The sequence below is a fragment of the Hesperophylax consimilis genome, chromosome 10, assembly GCF_061612785.1.
Source record: "Hesperophylax consimilis isolate HC1 chromosome 10, BYU_Hcon_1.0, whole genome shotgun sequence".
Lineage (NCBI taxonomy): Eukaryota > Metazoa > Arthropoda > Insecta > Trichoptera > Limnephilidae > Hesperophylax > Hesperophylax consimilis.
Window position 1 is genome coordinate 33,422,542 of NC_142845.1, and position 22,225 is coordinate 33,444,766.

The 22,225-nt window shown below is 32.8% G+C and overlaps 2 protein-coding genes across 3 annotated transcripts in view; one reads left to right on the top strand and one right to left on the bottom strand.

Moving 5' to 3' along the window:
* The window catches only part of LOC149420641 (neo-calmodulin-like), a 346,944-nt gene that overhangs the window by 303,603 nt on the left and 21,116 nt on the right, over positions 1 to 22,225 (top strand). For both annotated transcript variants that reach the window (XM_089636859.1, XM_089636858.1), the window contains one exon: positions 19,681 to 19,947. In XM_089636859.1, the coding sequence (XP_089492985.1) occupies positions 19,681 to 19,947 (267 nt within the window). The remainder of the gene's footprint in view (positions 1 to 19,680; positions 19,948 to 22,225) is intronic.
* The window catches only part of LOC149420643 (troponin C-like), a 44,486-nt gene that overhangs the window by 18,700 nt on the left and 3,561 nt on the right, over positions 1 to 22,225 (bottom strand). The window contains exon 2 of the mRNA XM_089636861.1: positions 9,499 to 9,682. Within this exon, the coding sequence (XP_089492987.1) occupies positions 9,499 to 9,501 (3 nt within the window). The 5' untranslated portion in view covers positions 9,502 to 9,682. The remainder of the gene's footprint in view (positions 1 to 9,498; positions 9,683 to 22,225) is intronic.

The following is a 22,225-nucleotide window of genomic DNA, read 5'->3' on the forward strand; positions in this document are numbered from 1 at the left end:
ATAAAGAATGAAGCTCCCAATTATTGTATAATATTGTTAACCGAAGATTATTTGTTTCAAGGTTTTCAAAATTGAATTTTCAAGAATTCGATGAATTAAATACGTCCACCAGACTTAACCTGTTTTTTTTCCTGCTAATGCTGTAAAGCGGGCCACAGATAGCTGCGTACGTAACACAGGTAGCTAAGACCACGGCCACGATTGACTCGGAAGCTACAGCGATGTTGTCACACATTGCTTACACATGAGCTAGAACATGAGATAAAACACCCATTTTCAGGATGTTTTATCATATTCAAATAACAAACACGTGTAACTCGTTCAAGCGCTTGAAACGGTTTAAAGAGTGGGAGAACTATTGTGGGTGTCGTGGCCCCGCAAGCTTCGCTTCGCCGGCGCTACAGCCGAAGCACACGCGTGTGCCTCTGACGTCACATATCCGCGCAGCCGTGCGTAGCGTGTGCGTGGCCTGCTATGTGTTGATATGTATGGCAGCTCGCAATGAACGAAGCTAAAGCCACGTGTGAAGCGTGGCCGTTCGCAGCCATCTGTGGCCCGCCTAAGCCTGAATTTATAAATAATACAACATGGTCTAGTCAGTCTAGTGTATTATTTTTGTCTTTTCTTTACAAAAAATACTGATATTTTTCTAGATCGTTAAGGATGATTTATTTGCTGTTTTGAAAGTATTTTAAGGCAAGTAAAGAGTGATTCTGCGTCTTTAAAAGAAGTAAGAACGTATGTTTAAAGCGACATATTATCCTACAAAAAATGGAAATGTAATTGCTTGGGTTCAGCATTTTTCTTCTGTGCTACGTGTTCTGCATTTACTCAACTTTTTGTACAACTAAACAATGCACAAAATTGGAGTAAAAGAATTATTTTCTGAACGAATTTAATTTTTTTAATTTTTTAATTTTTTTATGTGAGTACCTCACGAGGGTCCAACCATCTGGAGCCAGTGATACTATGGCATTTCCATTTGGGGTATAATTATAATATTTGCATGATTTGTATAGCGCCGTTTTTGTGAAAAATTAACTCAAGAGCGCTGTGCAAATATATATTATATTTCTACAATACTCTATCAGCTCTATCTTATTACTAACTATAGACAAGACAAACTATTATCAACTTATGACTAACAGATTGCATCCACAACCTGACATGTACTGACCAATGAACGTGATGCTGTCTTAGAATGTACATATATTATTATTTATCATATAAATATACAGGACCATACTTACTTGGCAGGTCACCTGAAATTAACACTGTTTAAACAATATAAGAGAAATTTCGATTCAGTTTGCACACAGATAACATGTTGTTAGGCTGAATGTAGAGCGAATAGAGGAAGAGGAAGTTGGGGAAGCAATTCAGATCTAGTCATCAAATACGGTTAAAGCCATTTCAAACAACTTATTGATTCTGAAAGGTGAACTTTCACTAGAGCTCTCTGGATACAACAAACATTTAGACTGTCGCAAAGTCTTTCTATAAAAAAAAACGAAAATCTTGATATTTTGTTTTATTTCTTCTATCGCTCTCTCCAATCGGAGTTTTGCTATCGTTAGTGACATTCTTCGCCGTTATTTTATACGTACCAAAAAACGTGTTTACAGTAATTAAAAAAAATAATAATGTTATCATAACAGTTATTCTCGTAGGGCTGTCCTTTTGTGTTCTAAGTCCTTGCTGTTTTCTTATTTCACTTTATCGTTGATATTTCCTAGAAAATAACAATATCACAAGTTCTTGCAGCAAGGATGTTCAAGTAGCCGGGATGTTGTTTGTCTTCACTAACAGAGCCTTCGAATACACTTGATGCTAAATAAACAACCAACCCCCTACTCCATACCCCATTGTGTCAACGCCGAAGTACTACTGACAACACTGGTTGACACGCTGTCAGTTTAATATTATTATCGATTTTCGGATGATAAACACTCGAGTAGAGTAACAGCAAGGGTATGGGACAAGATTTGTTTGTGAAATAGTACTGGATTAAATGTGGAAATAAATACATTTCTGTATCAAAGGACAGATTGTCTGTTTTGGAATCCAGAAAACAGTTGAAGGTGATTTTTTTACCAAAATTAAGATAGTGTTAGTAGATCTTAGTTAATTTGTACAGCTAAATATGACCGAAGGCCATAGGGTAGAATTAGCTCTATGGCAGAGCAAAGCTTAGGTCCTGAGTTCAATTCCTAGATGCCACCAAATCTTTTTCTGATTATTTTTTTTGTGTTTTTTAGAGTCGATAAAATAATGTCTCCGATGATTAAATATTACAATTTTAGGTTTTATTCATTAAATTATTCAAAAATAAAACAGTCCCAAATGTTCCCAACCGTCTGGAACCAGTGAGACTATGGCATCCCGAAATGGGGAGTGTTGTGAAGCTGAAAGTAGTGGGGAGAAGAAGTAAATTGGAAGAGGAAGTTGAGGGAGTATCTGGGTTTTCAGATCTGGTCACCAAACATGGCTGAAGCGATTTCAGGTAACGTTTCAATTCTGAATGGTGGTCTTAAACCAGGGCCATACTGAGAGTATATTCCACTCTGGAAAGTGTCGTATATATACTATATATTATTTTTAAATAGTGATTTGACACAAATTAATCCAATGAAATTGACTTGCGCAAGCTGAAATTTGAATCCGCGACCTCCAGCTTGCTAGTCGAGAGCTTTACCCCTTGATCACGGAGGCCGTAGAGATGCCACACATTAAAAATAAAAATTTATAATTTCGTCCCAGACACTATCTTGATTGCATTTAGTTCTAGAAGAATCTTACAATCGTACATGTCATAAAGATAGCTGGGAATAAAAATATATGTCAAGAATCAGAAATAATGTTGATAGTCACTACTGTATAGTTATAGAACGTAGCGAACCAGTTCGGGTTACCTGTGATAGAGGTGTTGATTATCTATTGAATGGGTCCTGGGGCGGCGGTACCCATACCCGCCTCCCAAATTGACATAGGCCCCGAGGGAAATTATTTGACTTATTATATAACTACAAGTGCCTCCTTTGTGGAGTTAATTTTAAAATTGTACGGTTAAAATTTAAAAAAATAACAACTTAAAACTGTAAAATAGAATAGTAGATTTGGATGAAATGTATTTCAAAAGATCATATTATTTAAACTGTGAAATGGAAAGGTAGATTTGAATGAAATGTATTTCAAAAGGTCACATTATTTAAACTGTGAAATTGAATGGTGGATTTGAATGAAATGAAATCTGGCTGTGAACATAATGTATTTAGGGATACCAGAAGTTCATCCATGTTTTTATTTATACTTCTAATGTTTAGGTGCAAGATTGTTAGTCTATTTATTATATTGTCATAGATCCTATTGCATTCACTGGCTGCTTCACATACGTATTCTTCTATATTTAGATTTTTATCAATTTCGCTTAAGTGAAAATTTTCCATTGCATTTATTTAGGTGTGATAGAATATGTATATATAATTCTACGAGGAAATGAATAAGTAATAATGCTCATAATTAGTGTAACACTATTCTTGCTCGATTTCAGTTCATATCTAAAATTGTAGGTTTTGATTTTTTCTATAAGATTTATTTTATGTTTAGATAATACTCGGAGACATAGTGAGTGTTTGTTTAATTGACAGCAGAAATTAATTCGATTCGTTATTCTTTTTATAATTATTACAATAAAAAATAGCTTGTGTAAAAAAAAAGAAATGTATTTCAAAAGATCATATTATTTAAACTGTGAAATGGAATGGTAGATTTGAATGAAATGTATTTCAAAAGATATTATTTAAACTGTGAAATGGAATGGTAGATTTGAATGAAATGTGTTTCAAAAGATCATATTATTTAAACTGTGAAATGGAATGGTAGATTTGAATGAAATTTATTTCAAAAGATCATATTATTTAAACTGTGAAAAGGAATGGTAAATTTGGATGAAATGTATTTCAAAAGATCATATTATTTAAACTGTAAAATGGAATGGTAGATTTGAATGAAATGTATTTCAAAAGATCATATTATTTAAAATGTAAAATGGAATGGTAGATTTGAATGAAATGTATTTCAAAAGATCATATTATTTAAACTGTAAAATGGAATGGTATATTTGAATGAAATGTATTTAAAAAGATCATATTATTTAAACTGTAAAATGGAATGGTAGATTTGAATGAAATGTATTTCAAAAGATCATATTATTTAAACTGTAAAATGGAATGGTAGATTGGAATGAAATGTATTTCAAAAGATCATATTATTTAAACTGTGAAAAGGAATGGTAAATTTGGATGAAATGTATTTCAAAAGATCATATTATTTTCAAAGCTCTCTGAAAGGATATGACACAAAACGTAAGAAAAGAATCGAAAAATTGACATAGTCAAAATCGTTTATCTCTGAACTAATGATTATATCACAAACATTAGCTAAATAATATTTTCGCATTAATATTCCTCTGGGGAACATACTCTGAATTGTTTTATGAATGTGGTTGTAGGAGTGCACCGCAAATAGGTAAGTACCACAAAATAGAGATATGTTTTGCTTTGTTATTTTTTCAGTAAAGCACCACCAATGCATGGAATACGAAAAGTTTCATGCTATGTCTCAATAACCTGGATGTTAAATGCCAATAAAACAGGATTTGGTCAGTTTAAAATACAAGTCAGTATTGCAATTTCTGAAAACAGACATTGCCAAATAAAAGTTTGAATGTTGGGAAGTTTTCTGTTGAAATTGCGAGTTTTGGTGCTTCGAACATAAACCAAATTAAATTCAACTCTTAGTCGAATTCAAATGTATATAAAAACTTCCCCGTATTCCGTCCTTTTCTATCCAATAACATAAGAAACATAAGGACAAGAGGACACGAGGAGACGAGCTACCTATTAAATTGTTACTAATTTGCTCTAAAAATAATAGTGAGTCTCTAAATATCACCTCAGTAGCTTAGTGACCGTTGTCCGGTTAGTGAAAAATTTCTGTTTTCAAATCCCGAATGCGGCAATAGCCAATTTTTCATTGTCATAATTGTAACACGTTAAAAAAATTGAAACGGTTGTGCACGGAGAAAACATAATATTGCTGATTTATTTTTAGATCTCTGGTATTTCAAAATTGCTTCGTTCACATAATTACTGTTTATTTTTACGATTTTTGGGACATGTATTTCCAAAATATATATATATAGTTACATTCACATATCTATTGTACAATCAATGTGTATATCTATATGAGACGTGTGAGATTGCACTAACCTCCCCACATCCTGGAATAAAAATGTTTATTGTTATTATTAAAAATCTCTAAATTCAAATTTTATCATTGGTAACCCGTGTTCATGCACCTGCGTTTATCTTAATAATATATGATGACCAAATGCTAAAATTTTAGTATTTTTATGAACACGTTTTTCGACATCGTGACAATACATTTGAATTTACTAAAAGTTGTCAATTCATTAGTTACGAGCATTGACCAAATACTCCCTTCGTCTTATATCTTTATTTCTTACTAGGTGGCGTCGAGATATATCTTCATTTAATGATGAAATATTGAAACATTTGACAAGTCTATTTTTTTTCAATTTATATGTGTGTTTCAGTCTAAAAATTATTGTTTTGTTACTCGTTTATCTCTGATTAAATCTTGAATGAATTATGATTGAATCTAAAAGCTTAGATCGCAATTTAAGAAAAAAATTATGAAAATTCGTGAATTTATATGAGCCGGAAACTTAATTTTGAATTTACTGCCAGTCAAAATGAAAAAAAGGACTAGTTAATATTTCATTCGCTGCGCTTAGTCAAAAAACTCGTTTGGAAAATTATCATTTTGTTAATCTTGCAGCTACGAAAGTGATGAATCTCAGAGCTTAAAGCTACGCAAAGCATTTATCTATCATGTTTCTGAATAACATAAAACAAAGTGTATTTCTTATTTATTCAGCAGCATCTCTGCCTCTGACATGCAAAGTATTCCGTGATACTGTGATCGTTATACATTATATATTGTTGTCTGCATGAAGAAAAATGTTAAAACCGCATGACCTAAATAACTTGTTTTCGTATGAAATGCGCTGCAGTTTTGCCACTCATGGTACAAAACAACAACAACAACATCTCAAGTGGTGCTTTTCTTGACACACATTACTTGGTAGATGCCACTTGCTAAGTTGCAAAAATGTGATACAAAGATAACTAAAAATGTCAGCAAACTTAAAAATGTTAACTTTTCTACTTCATAATCTTCTTTCTATTTAAAATAAATATTATCACACTAGCAGATAAAAACCCGCTACAACGGTTTAAAAACTTCAACGATTCTTTTTGAAAATAACAGAGGTCGCCACTTCAGTTTACAACATTCGTAAACTGTTCAGTCATTATATAATAATACTATAAGATGATTAACTACATCAAACTTAAACTGTCAAACATACTTATTTCGTGTTGAATTGAAATTTATTTATTTATTTACTTTGAAAGTACCTATAAATTCATAATAAAGCATATACTAACAAATCTAACGAAAAAACGTGGTTTAAATATTATGCGACGCGTAAGGCCAGAATAGTGAAAAACTTACTAATTAAAACGGTCTTAACCCAGGCTCGAGGCTAGCTTTACTACACCAACGTTAACCTCTCCAGCGTTTTAGGGTCATATGTGACCGGGCAACCATATTTAATAAAAAAAATTATCTCTTTTTCTGTCATGCGAAAATATGTAACTTTTTGACATTAGAAAGAAAAATAATATCCAGTTTTCCTCAAATATTTATACCGAAATATAAATTAAATTAAAAAATAAAATCCGAAGAATAGTCAAAGTCAACCAAAAAACGAGATAAAAAGTTACAGTTTTATTACAATTTTCTTACACAAAAACGAATGTGTTTTCAAAATACCAAATTTTCTTAATTGTAAAAACTGAAAAACTTTTATCAACATTCTTCACGTTTGATATTAGAATTTTATTATTTCGTATTAGTTATGTTTATTTTAAACACATACAACGTTAAGATAATTGTATTTAGTTGCTAAAAAATATTTGGTCTTACGGAAAGTAAAAAAAAATAAGATGGATGGAACGTATTTGAATTAAATAGAAAGTATTGCAAACATAACAGAAATGTTGAAAGAACTGAAGGGTTAAACGGGGGTGTAATAGTCTAATTAGTCACAGTCGAATACGACAGCTAAATTTAATTACAAAAATTTACAATTATTTTACAAGCAATAATTATTCGCCTGAAACACTCATCCACATTGAAAAATCTCCTGATAAAAGATACATGACGCCAACGGGACTCGAACCCGTGTCCCTTCGATTTCCGGTCGACAGCTCTGACCACTGAGCTATGGCGGCTTATCTCTTACCCGCGAAATGATTCAATATATACTAGTGTTTCATTCAACAATTACTGCTTGTTACATTTTTTCACCTGAAAACAACCAACTTTATTTTATATGAGAAAGGCATTGTAAGTGCTAACTCTCTCACTAGATGGCGTCGAGACAAATTGTCTACATTTTTAGGTGAAATACTTGAACTTGTCAAATATTAATTATTTTTTTTTTTTGGTAAACTAATGTTTTTTAAGACAAGATTTTTTATGCACAGTACAAAGGGTAACAATTATTTTACAAGCAATAATTATTCGCCTGAAACACTCATCCACATTGAAAAATCTCCTGATAAAAGATAAATGACGCCAACGGGACTCGAACCCGTGTCCCTTCGATTTCCGGTCGACAGCTCTGACCACTGAGCTATGGCGGCTTATCTCTTACCCGCGAAAACCAGTCCCGTTGGCGTCATGTATCTTTTATCAGGAGATTTTTCAATGTGGATGAGTGTTTCAGGCGAATAATTATTGCTTGTAAAATAATTGTTACCCTTTGTGCTATGCATAAAAAATCTTGTCTTAAAAAACATTAGTTTACCAAAAAAAAATAATAACAAAAATTTACAATCAGGCTTTAGAAAACAAAATATTTTTCATTATCATTTTGAAAAAAAAAGTGAAATGCTTTTTTGTAAGTTCTTTCACAAACATTCGCTACTTCTGCATATTGGTTACTTAAGGCGATGCACTACGTCGTGTAATATTTTAAATCGAGCCGTTATCAATAACACCCTTATGTAGATGTCGATAAGGTTTAAATTCCCGCTTAACACCATCCGCCTGTTTTGATTTATCTAAGAAAAAAACATCGTCACAAAGTGCCTTTTATTTTATTTTGTGGATGTTCAGGCATAAATATATTTTTTTTTCGGACCATTTTATAAATAACTTAATTTGCCACATTATACAATAAAATTATAACCGAAAATGGGTTTGTAAGTAGGAGATTTTGAACTTTAAAGCAGTTTTCAGAGGCCTTATAAATTATTTTTTTTAGGCTTATAAAAAAATACTCGCTTATTTCAAAGGCCAAGATGTATTCTACTCGCAATATTTAATTAAATCATCTGAAACATTTCTCGGCGACCAAATTTTCAAACCAAAAACACATGATTTTGCATTACTACGTATGGCATCGCCTTAATTAGAAAAAGATATTGCACTGTATTAAATTTTAGTGTAAATTCCTTCGAAATTCAATTTTGTTTGTGACAAAGATTTAATCGTAAATAACTGAGAGAGCCATTGAAATACTAACCCGCCATTAAGGCTATTATCGCGTGCACACCCGGACGGTTCCCACTCACTTTCTGTTTATTTATTTGTAGTGCCCGACGTGGAACTTTAGCCGTTAATGCAGCCTACGTGGAGTATGTTTTATTCTCGCGTTAAAGTATTGAGTTGAGAGGTGGAGTTAAAGTTGGACCTTAGCCAAACCACCTGAATTGATATGATACCATTTTCATCCGTATAGATTGCAAGTAGTTTACAGTTAAAACCACTCGGGCCGCGTAGTGCTATATCTGTCACCAAATGACGCGTCCTAAAACTCGTTCTACCGCTGTTTCTATGATGGTCAGATATATTATTATTTAAACAGATCTAGATGGACAAAATACCATGATTTCTGTTTGCATTTAAAAGCTTACTAAAAACGCTCCTGTATAATTAGAAAAATTAATACAAAACAGAAAACCACCAAACTCGGCCAAATTTAAACAAAAAAAAATAAACGAAAAAAAATTCAACTTACAATAACATTTATAATACGTTTAACTTATTTGTTTTCAGTTTCTTATAAAGTGGTAAAAATACAGATTACAGAAAAAAAACGCCGGTAAGAGTTTTTAAAAACTTTAGCTATGTTTGAAATCAATTTTTTTTATATTCGTAATTGCGTTTGTTAGTATGTAAATTTTTTTTGGTTATTTTTTCTGGAATAGTTTATATTATCATGATAATAATAATCGAATAATTTGTATAGCGCCGTTTTTGTGACAAATAAAGAGCGCTGGTAATAATTTAAATGAGTTTTTAATTAATTAGATGCTATATTTTTAGGCTATATTCACATACCATTTGTTAAGAAGTGAAGAGTAGTGGTGTGGTGATAGGCGAGTGGCGAGTGGCGAGTGGCGAGTGGCGAGTTCCGTACGAAATTCACTTTCGGACTGAATAGCCATTCCTCCAGCACCAAATATTGTGAACATTGAACACAAGTAGGCATTGTTTCTTTTCCGATTGGCTCGCGATGGTTATCCTGAAAATATTAAAAAATGTATATATTTAAAATTTCGTGACATGTTTTTATTAAGGTTTTTATTCTAGGTTTTATAAATGTTCTCACTTACGTGAAAACAATTCAGTTATAAAAACTTAATATAAAAATAGGTATATTAAATTTTAAAAAAACCTACTCAGTCAAATGATTCATAATAATACAAATTGTAAAATGATATGAAAGCTCACTCAAGCGACAAATAATAAAAAAGGCAGAAGAGACGCAAGAGACACAAGAGGCACAAGAGACACAAGAGACACAATAAACACAAGAGACACAAGAAACACAAGAGACATAAGAGACACAAGAGACACAAGAGACACAAGGGACACAAGAGACACAAGAGACACAAGATACACAAGAGACACAAGAGACACAAGAGACACAAGAGACACAAGATACACAAGAGACACAAGAGACACAAGAGACACAAGAGACACAAGAGACACAAGAGACACAAGAGATTTAAGAGACACAAGAGACACAAGAGACAAAAGAGACACAAGAGACACGAGAGACACAAAATACACAAGAGACACAAGAGACACGTGAGACGCAAGAGGCACGCGAGACCAAAGGGACATAAGAGTCACAAGAGTAACAAGAGACGCAAGATATAAGAGACACAAGAGAAACGAGACACAAAGAGATGCACAATTGATACTTATCATACAATTCATAATATAATTATCATACATATTTTGCGACTTTATGTCCGGGTTAAATCTTCCCCATCGGAAAAACTAAACCCTTCCACACACTTTTCCACAAATAATCATCAAGTCAATCCACATTATGCAAGTGCTTTATATAAGCAGAGTTAATACAAAAAAATACAAGAACAACACGTCAACTCACCAGAGATCAAATGGGAAAATAATTCACCGACTCCAGATATTTTCATATCTGAGGGTTCAGCTTCAATAGGAACATTTAATAAATCTTTCGTAACTCTACACGTACAGGATTTTCCAATAATAGGTGTTATTTTATTATGGACATAAATTATTTTTTTGTTTATTTTATAAACATAAACACACACTTGCCACAAACTACACATCACTTCTTATCACTTATCACTTTCTTATCACTTATTTTATTTTATTATGTATATAAATTAAAAATGACAGCTTCAAAAGTAACATCTACCGAAATAGCGGGCTATTCAAAATAACACCTCTTATTGGAAAACCCTATATTTAAAATGACTGATTTTTGCATTTTTATCTATAAATTTTTTGATAGATCTAATACGCCTAAATTTATAATGGGAGAGCTAGGTATAATGCAGTAGCCGAAATAATATATAAATATTCATCATTTAAGGTTTATTTACAATTAATGTCGAGATAATAATTTTTTTTTTTTTAATTTACGTTTTTATAAACTAGTTCTGCTGGGTAATTATTAGAATTCGGAAATTATACTCGGGAACTGGTAATAAAAATAAAATAAATTTATCAAAAGATTTTCATAATAAGCACCTTAAATAAATCATCTGTAATTGGCTTCACTACTGTTTAATAATGCCTTTCGAAATCGAAACAGCTGTGTTGGGTTTTTTTTTATTTTAATGAAGAATATACAAAAACAAAATAAAATTAATGCGGAAATCTGCAATATAAGCTTGACAAAAATGAATATAATAATGTATTGTAAATATTTTTCCATTAAGGTGTGTAAGATATCTGAGAGATCTCAGTTATTTTCACTAAGGTGTGTAAGATATCTCAGTTATTTTCATTACGGTGTGTAAGATATCTCAATTATTTTCATTAAGGTGTGTAAAATATCTAACATATCTCAGTTATTTTCATTAAGGTGTGTAAGATATCTAAGATATGTGTTTTTATGTTTTTCTGTTTATTTATATTTTTTTCTGCATGTAACATGAATTTTATGTTGAAACTTCACTGGTTAATGCAACATGTAAAATATAGTAATTTATAAAAAAAAATAAACTTTCCCCAAAACAATAAAATAAAAATAAACAAGTATTCTTTTATTTTTATTTTATTATACACTGGGTATGGTAAACTATTTTTTTAAAGATGGTTGTTCTTGGATCTCTTCAAGAATTAGGTACACGCTTAACTTTCCTCGAAAAGACTCTACACCCAACATCTTCAAAGGAGGCATAGGCCCCGAGGAAAAACGTAATCTTCATGGTCTCATAAATATGTTTGAATTAATATTCCTCTTTGTTTAGCACCCCGAGCCCGCCATTATAGCAATTTAAACAGAAACACTGATAATTTCCTCTTTATAGTTGCTTCAAAACACACAAATGTACCGCAACCACTGGACTTTTCACTTTAATAGTCAAAACGCACTAAACCCAACCAACACAACACCAACACACCACACCAACACAACCCACCAACACGGATCCATTATTGGGACTGTTGGGACGTTTAATAAGAATGAAGTGTCAATACGACCGTAAATTCTGTCATAAATTTAATAATTGTGCAGTTAAGCTGAAATAACGACCAAAAGGAGCAAACCTACAAATAGCTGTCGACCAATAATCACGTAGAGTACAGACAGTAAGGGAAACCGGGAATAATTGCTGCAAAGCTTTTTTTGTAAATTATTATTTATTTGCTAGTTTTTATGATGTCATCATATATGAATATCACACGGAGAAATAGGGAGAAATGAGATCCCTAAAGCGTATGTGTGTTAAAACCATGTATGATTGTGTGAGAAATGTGAAGATCCGTAACGAATGCAAGGCTGGAGTAAGCGTAGTGGGTAAGATTGATAATAATAATATTTTGATGATTTGTATGGCGCCGTTTTTGTGCAAAATCACCTCATTACATTTCTTGAATGTACATATGTTATTATATATTTTTTTTTATATTTTCTACAGGCAGATAATATGCAACTCCAAACTGTTTATTTTTTGTATTCGCTATAGTTCCATATATGTAGTTTCAGATGTAACAGTCGCAATATAGATTTCATGATTCTACACGAAGTAAATGGTAGAAAAAGTCGGGAAGGTCCTAGGAAGACATGAATCAAATAATTATTTGATACAAAAATATGTAAGGAGAATGTATGATCATTTTAAAAATGACTGCATTTCTAATATTAATCGTCATTTTTAAATATGACTAATGTTTTATGTATAGTAAATACAATTTGTAAGTTTATAAATTAAAAGATTTAAAAAAATCAATTAAAATAATAAATGTTTGACAACTTATCCAGGTCTCCCCTACTTACAAATGAACGGAATATATTTAAGCCAATGCAAATAATTATATTTCTATGTCACTATTCTGTCGTTTTGATTTTCTGCTGGTGCTCTACGATGATTATAGCTGCATTTGCGTTGTTATTTATTTTTGTTGCAGTAAATAATAATATAATGTAAAACATAAACACTTCATATTATTTTATGGCACTGAGAGAAAAGAAGGAAAAGCATACATTTATTATGTTACAAGCAGTAAAACTGCACAAACTAAGGCCACTTTACTCCCAGCATAAATTGTATATTTTATACTAGTGAGCAGGAGAACTCGCGTCCAAAAAAGTATGTTTCTAATTTTCTCTTATTTAATAAATCAAAACCAAAATTTCCACTGAAACCGTAAGTTTTGCTTACAAGGTACTTAAATACCTTGTAAACAAAACATATTATATATAAAACTATAAATATTTACATGCAAGCTGCCTTTGCTCGGCCAAGTCGTGAAGGGACCCAAAATATTATTTTTCATTTCGAAAGGTCAAATAAAAATTAAACTTTTATTTTATTAGGTATATAACCTACATAGATATTAAAAAAGAATACCGTAGCTTAGTTCCAACTCCTCAATAATTTCGCAACCCCGTGGAACTATGACACCCCTAACTAGAGTAATTGACGAGAGAAGGGAGTAGACAATTACTTATAACTTTAACAAAGACATGGAAGTGTACCGCATGCCAAATATTTCTGTTAGGTCCCTTTGGGGTAGTTATGTGGTGTGAGTGAAATATGAATTATAACAGGCAAAATTATTTTTTTCTAGAGCGTTCCAAATAGAAGTAGGTTGGTGGTGTGGTGAAGAGAGATAAAAATGTATTATAACATTCATAAAGGCAGAGAAAAAGTGTTGCGAGCGAAAAATTGTAGATAAATAACGTGCAGATCAATAAAAGCTTTCAATTCTTATTTTTCGGAGAGTTGACAATATTTAAAAGGAAATTCTTTATTATCCCCTCCTCCCCACCAACCTGCCCCACCCTGCTGAAGCCCATGATTATAAGTTAAGGTTTATTTTCAATTATTAGCGGACTTTGGATTGATCCCTGTGGTACGCCATAGTAACTGGTTACCACAATGGAGGTTAAATTGCTGAAAAAAAAACGGACAGATTTTTTTTCGAATATTATGAACGTAAGCACGAATATAAGTAATGACCTACTTGAAATTGTGTTAAATTGTTTGCTGGCAAATGAAAATAATTCAACAAAAAACATCGTTTATGCCTTGTACGTGCCTTTTTACATACCGTTTAGTAATAATAAACTGAACACACATTTTTAGAAAACGTATGAATTGTATAAATGTTAACATTTTTTAAAGAAAACTGCTATCGTCAAATTATATAAGACCATTCGATTCCTGGGTTTCAGACAAGAAAATTTCGATATTTGATCACGTTTGACCAAGTTCACAAGAAGTAAGCTACAACTGAGCTTACTTTTGGAATACAAACACGCCTAGAGCAATTTTCATTGATCGATTAGGTAGCCGGGCTTGGGAACCATTTATTGGATAACCAACACCTCTGTCATAGGTACCAAATGGTTCGCTACGTTTGATGATTTAGCAGGAGTGCTCGGGTTCGTCGGTGGAGGTGTGTTCAGGATGTGCAAACCCACCAGCTGCGCGGCGTGCCAGATCGGGAGAGGGTGGTATGCGGAGACCCTTTGACCTCTCCAACTGGTCTCTAGATCCATCACCTTGCGAAAGGGAGAAATTCATTCGTCCGTCACTCCTAAATACACTGATCCCTAGATTCCTATCCACCCCTCATTCCCCTTTCCTTCCCAGAACTTCTTTTCCTTAAATTTTATTTTTCTGTGGCCTCTTGTTTGGGGATTTATGTAACAAAAAAACAGTAATAAAGGTTTGAAAACTGCAAAAAATAATGTATTTTTGTGACTAAAAATAGCATATTCCTACTTAATATTAAAATACAAAATTATGTAATTTTGTTTTAAAACTCTCACTAGCAAGATAAGTGTTTTTTTTACTTTCTCAATAAAGCAGCCGTTGGATCATAAAAAAGACGAATTTAATATAAAAAGTGGCCTAAAAAGCAGCTTTTTATAACCGATCGCTAAATGCCTGCAAACAAAACTTTTTTGGATAAACAAAAGTTTATTTTTGTGGCCGCTTAAATGGCTCGGATGAGTGTAATTTCATCCACGATTTATGTTCAATACGAAAATTGAAAAATGATCTTTAGATTGATTATTCTGAAGTAATTTAATTGGTTTTGGAGGTAAAGTGGTTTGTTTTTATAAATGAGGATATGAAATATGTATTCAAACATGAGATTTTAATTCAATATGTTTTATAATATTTTTACCACCGATGTAAATTATTAGGAAAAATTGTTTTTTTTATTTATTTTTGTTTTCATGTGAACACCGCAGAAGTGTCCCAACTGTTCTTAATCGTCTGGAGCAAGTGAGACTATAGCATCCTCAATTGAGGCATTTTGTAAGGCTGAAGGAAGTGAGGGGAAGAAGATGAAGAATATGAAGATGGAAAAGTATCTGGCTATTCATATCTGGTCACCAAATACGGCTAAAGCCATTTCATGCAACTTTTCAGTTCTGAATGGTGGACTTACACCAGGGCGATACTGAAAGTATCTTCCGCTCTGGAACGTATAGTAAATTTACCTTACATTACTGATAGTGAAATAACACACATTAATCAAATAAAATTTATTTGCGCTCGCCTAGATATAAACCCGCGACCTCCAAATTCTCAGTCGAGAAACTTTCCCCTCCACCACAAAGGCCCTTTCTTGTATTTTAAAAAAGGATTAATCGGGATAGCCAAAATCTTATATAATTACTAGCTGTACCCCGCCACACGTTGTTGTGGCTCAGTCTATCTGTGCAGATAGATAAACAAAAGCGCGTCTTGCTTTTACGTCCAACAGATGGCGCTGATTTAAAACATAAAATCTATAAAACATAGTTATATAAAAACACAAGCGTATTCGAATGTTTTAAAGCAATCGGTAAAGAACTTTCTTATGATTCTGAACAAACAAACATTTTAATTTTTATTTTTATGGAAAAGGAATTATACAATTCTTGTGTCAAACCTTCTTTATACAGTTAGGTACCATAATAATATTAATCATACCGATTTGACAGCTCGTAGTGAAATCCGTGCTCGTACGAACTCTGGCGGGACTAAAACGTAGTTTCCAAATCTTGAACCCAAAACGTTACACCAAAATGGTGAAATGCCAAACGGTTGAGTAACAGGACTTTGCCATATACATAAAACAAGACTTCATATAGAATAACAAAGAAATTTGAGTGTGCCGATGTGAGAAGATGGCAAATCTTTATCGAATATACCTGTTAAATCATTAAGTTATTAGCTATTAAATCTACCTAATAATAATACGTATTTATGACAAAGAGCAAATAATCAATATCTGTCTGTTAAATGGACGACTGTGCCAAAACCGGTTTATCTGCAGATTTAAACGTGTGATGTGCACAAAGTAACATCGTATCATTTGTTATCTCAATCTATATCCTAATATGTACTTATGTTGCACGACGTACAGCCCGTATATTACTTGTTATGATTGTAGCATTTATATTGCAAAGGCAATAAAATCGATGCTTCCTCTGGGATTTCAACTCTTTCGGCCGACTACTACGATTAGTGCGTGATGTCCAGATCTATGAATGGAAATCATGTAATTCCGCCCACAGCTTTGATGGATTGTAATATTATTTTCATGAAAGATTTATGGAAACCAGTTCAACAGATAAAAGCCAGCGATTATAAATTTTAAAACACCATAAAATATGATCATTTTTAAACATATTTTATTAATAGCTGTTACGGGACGCCTGGCAGATGTGAATCATTGAAATTGGTTTTTATTAAAGGAAGTTAAATGAAAATAATTTTTTTTTTTGATGATTATATTAAATAATATATATATAATTTAAAAAATTTGCCCTAAGAAATATATTAAGAATTAAAAATGTCTCATTATTTACAACAGATCCATTTCCAATTTTAGTAAGAATAGAAGCAAAAAAGCAGAGTTTTGCTGGCCGATTAAAGCATAGTTCCGTACATGAGCATCGTCCCGTCTTTCTACGCTTGCTATGTAAGAGTCGGTTTTACCTCGAAGATGTTTCACATCAAAAACTTGGCAAATAATGTAAATTTTTTAGTGCTTAGGTTTCGCTAAAGAAGATTAAAAAATATATGATTTTTCTACAGTACATACACACTCCGTACACTGTAAAATATTTTAGTACCAATTAAATTCATTACTTAAGGCGAAGTTTAATGCTAAATCACTATTTTGATTAATCTTTATAAAGAATTGCTGACGAACATTGTGAGTACCAAATAATATTTTTTAGAAAAATAATAGGTTTTCCTTTCGTTTCGCTTGAGTAGAGTAGGTACAAATAAAAAAATAAATTACTCCATAAAAAATATAAATGTAAACTAATAATTTTTTTTTTCAATTGAAATTTTGAAAGGGTAAAAGGGACAACTTTTTAAAAATACAGTATTATAGCTAAAATTATCTGTGACAGTTTCATTTGATTAACTTTTTTGCTTTCTTATAAAATTATTTACAAAATAAATAAAAAACAGTTTTGTGCTTGAAACCGAACGTTTCTAGACTCCGTTTGTCAAGCGATTTTAATGCCTATTACCTACAATATAAGGTAAACCAAGAATATACACATTTTCGGCTTGTAACTTCTTCTTAAGACTAAACGCGACATTCATTATAATCTACATAGTCATATAAAAACTGATTTCTTTCAAGAGAGGTAAAGAAATCAATATTGGATTAAATCACCAATACAATATTTTGTATTTCCTGATACGGGTGCAAACGAAAAAATCGTCCTAATATTGAAAAGCTTTATTTGCAAAAACCGTATTTTAATAAAAATAAATTAACTAACGCCATCTATGAACACGTAGATTATAACGAACATCGCACTTAACCTTAAGTTTCTCAAAATTCCAGAGTATATGGGACGCTTCCGTATGTCCCCGCTCCAAAAGCTAATAACTTTCGTTTCAACACTTTATGAGATATTAATGTCTGCTGGAACACGTCCCCGGAAACTACTCTTGCACGTGAATAAGGATGTCAAAAGAGAAGTAGGACTGAAGATGAAGAAATTTTGAAATAGGTATCTGCCTAATTAGCTCCTTTGAGGACAAGTTTTCCGAGTCACTAGTTTTTAGGATTAAAAAAAGGGTTTATCATGAAAGGATGTCGTTTCAAAACATAGTTTGAATATTCTAGACACCTACGTAACTAAACACGTACAATCGAGTAATGTATTTATTATGTTTTTTTTTTTTACATTAACCCCACGCAACCCTGAGGGAAATGATGCTGTGTGAAGGGTTTTTTTTTAAGAAAAGAAGAAGAAAAACTTCTGGAAAGGACAACGGAATGAAGGATATGAGGAAGTGAAGGGAGTGATGGGTCAAGAGAGATCAGTTGGAGAGGTCAAAGGGTATCGCCAAACCAACCTCTCCCGATCCGGCACACCAGGTAGCTGGTGGAACCACGTGGGGTGACCTAAGGTAGAGGTGTTCGTTATCCAATAAATGCTTCCCGGGGCGGCGGTACTCAAACCCGCTTCCCAATTTATATTCGATTCTGAATTTAATTTTTATAATGCCATTAAAACTGTTTTTGTGGACGTCGTTTGCGGATTTAAATTACTAAATCTATTATCAAATTTATCTTATCGTTATTTTTATTGCTTGAAACTGATAACATTAATAAAAATATACAACACAAGTTTTTACTGCAGGAATGAGATAAATGTCTTTATTTATAGATTTAATTGTAAAATAATGAATATGGGATCATAATTCATTTTTAAATAAATTACAGATGTTTTTCCAGTTGTTTCATAACTCAACAAACTTCAAAGTTAATCTTCAACTTCTGTGAATGTTCTATTTTAATTATGTTTTATTTCCATATTTTCATTTTTATTTCAGTTGCTTGAAACAACTGACCCCAAATTAAATAGTAACGGAACTTGAATAAAACTTTGACAGAACTTGAATGAAACCACCGGTCTTGAGGTACAAATATTTTTATATGAATACCTCACAAATATCTGGTCAAAGAATCTCACCGTCTGGAGCCAGTGAGACTATGGCATTACCAATTGGAGTATGTTGTGAGGCTGAAGGTTGTGGGATGGGGAAGACGATGGTGAAGAGGAAGTACCTGGCTATTCAGATCTGGTCACCAAACACGGCCAAAGCCATTTTAAGCGACATTTAAATACTGAATAATGGTCGCACACCAGGGCGATACTCAGAGTATCTTCGACGTTGTAATGTGTCGCAAATATAATTTATATCGTTTTAAATGAGTAAATTGTGAAATAACACAAATTAATCATGTAAAATTTTCTTTCGCACGCCGGGCTTTGAACCCGTGATCTCCAGCTTGCCAGACAAGAGCCTTACCCTACGACCCCTTTTATCTTTCAATTTGATTAATAGTTGCTTTACCCATATTCAATATATTCCCAGTTTCACCCATTAAATTTCCTTTCCTTCTTTCGTCAGCATTTTAAGGATTTTACCTCATTACTTAATATCTCTACGATGATGCTTCGGCGTAAACGATACTAGTAAGACTATTTTAACATTGCATTTTTTTAATGTAATATAATGATATGTTTTGCAGGCCCGCAACAAGCCCGCGGACGGTAGCAGCCACGTGACGCAGAAGGGCGGGCCGCCCGGACCCAAGGCGGCAGCAGGCGCGCAGAAGGGCCAGCCAGGCAAGGGTGCCCCACGCACACCCTCCAAGCCGCCCTCAGCGCAGAAGGGGCAGGTGAAGACAGCCCCACCCAAAGCAGCGCAGGCAGCCGCCACTGCTAAGACCCAGCCTGGCAAGAAGAAGAAGGGACAAAGACACCAGCAGTATGAGCTGATTGTCACCATCAATCTGGTAAGTCACATTTAACTATCGTTAAATTGATCAGTGGCGATTTATGGTATTTATTTATTTATTTATTTATTACACGCCCTAATGGGCTTTTCTTTAAAAAATATTACAAGAAGTTTGTATCAGAGTAAACACTTAAAAATTAATACAATAAAGAAGAATGTAAACATAATGACAAAAATGAATCCTCACGCATATAATTGAATTTAAAAGAGTCAACAAAACAAAATAGTAGAAGCGGAGAAGTTATATGGGTACATAGGTCTATTTGTGTCTAGAAGAATAAAAGTGATAGAATATACAACATTTATACTGATTAGTTTTAAGATGAAATATATCACCCAGATCAGAATATTTGTTTCTGATACTGTGAAGTCTCGGAATCGGAGAATTTTGGGTAAGCTAAGTGTAACTGTCGGCATGATTTCGGGAACATGGATATTGATAATTTGAAGTAATTCGGGACAGTCAATTTCAAAATGTAGTATTCTTTGTAACAGTATTAATTCTGTGCTTATTCTTCTTTCTGAACGTTTCAATAGAGACATTTTATCCAAGAGGTAATTGTAATTTGTGTTTCGTATAGGAATGTGCAATTTATAATTTATAAACCTTAGAAACTTCCGTTGAATCTTTTCAATGTTATCTGAATGAATATTGAAAAATGGAGACCATAACGTAGAGTTATACTCAAGTTGGCATCTGAAAAGGGTTTTATATAACATAATAAATTTTCCTAAATTATTGAAATCTTTTGCAGCTCTCAAAACAAAGCCAAGAGTCTTTAGGGTATATTCTATCTGGATGCACATTTTGAAAATAATTAGAAGATGGCTAGGGCACTTCACAGGGCTGTCCCATCATGAATATGCGTTATAATTAGCACTAAATATTTGATATGTGTAAGTTTTCTCCGTGAATATCTTCAGTTGGCCAATTCTGGCACCTCTCACTCGTACAGTTCCTCCAGTTATCTTTATGTTATCAGTTAATGTCACTTTGAAATCGAAAATATAATTTAAAGTAAGGAGAAAAAAAAACGGCAGTCAGACAGATTGGTCAGATTGATTTTAGTTGTTACAAAAAGTAAAGAGAAAACATAATGTACTTCAGTTTAGAAAGTTACAGCAAGTGAGTTGTAGAAGGATAGATAAATTTATGGAAAAAGCGTTTCAATATCTGCGTCATTCAGCCATAATTTTACCTCTTTTACATATTTTATCATTTGAGTTTGCAGTGGTAGAAGGTTAAATGTACGAGGACCAACGAAACTGCTATGTGTATGCATAAATTTAGTATTGGTTTTAGGGGTGTAAAATATATTATTTGCCATTTTGCTCATTCTGTTTTCTGTTTTCTGTTCTTTTTAAAGATGACGATTACGGGGATAGCGATTCAATAGGTTTTAATAACTTAATTAGTTACACCCTGACCGTGAACTATATTAACTTCAATAATGGACAGCTTCGCTCGCAATTACTTAGTAATTAACAACATGAATTGTTGACGTAACTATATGCTTCTCTAAATTGTTACCAACTACCTGCCCCTGTCTGACAGTATGGATTACCTACATCAGTAACATTTGCAAAAAAATATTTTACATAGTCATACTATGACGTCATACGTCATAGTGTGTTTTTATCGAATCTATTACGAAACCTTGTGCGGTCAGAAGACCAGGGGGTAATTCAGAATTCCTTCCCAATTCTAACTTTTAACCAGCTTTTCCAAGTAGTTGTGTCAATTTTAAAACTTTGAAAATATTGATTACAGTTCACAAAACAGATTCACATACGATATTGCGACCACATGAATTGTAGATGGACATATAGATCCCGATCCCGAAGCGGCATGCTTGTTTTACATAAAGAAATGTAAATTAAACCTTACAGAGTTTCAAACACAAAATAAAATTGTATTTTCAAACAGAAGCTTTAGACGGAAAATGGATACATAGGAAATGTTTTTACCCAACCGTGAGCTTTTCATTTCCACCGCCAGGTATCGCTGTTGGCGTGTTTATTTTCATTTACAAAGAACCTGGGTGGATGCCGTTTGTTGACTTTGGTACTATCAATGTGATTATTTTGGGATTATACGGTGACAATTGACCGGAGTCTGAAACGGGAGCGAAATGGGAATATTACACAATGGGCAATTTTCACAAACTAAGAATACCGTTAAAATGTATGGTGGATTTAAGGTTTATTTTTCTGATTATTATTATCGCACCAAAAATATGTAAATTCAGTATTTTCATTCATAATTATTGATTTAA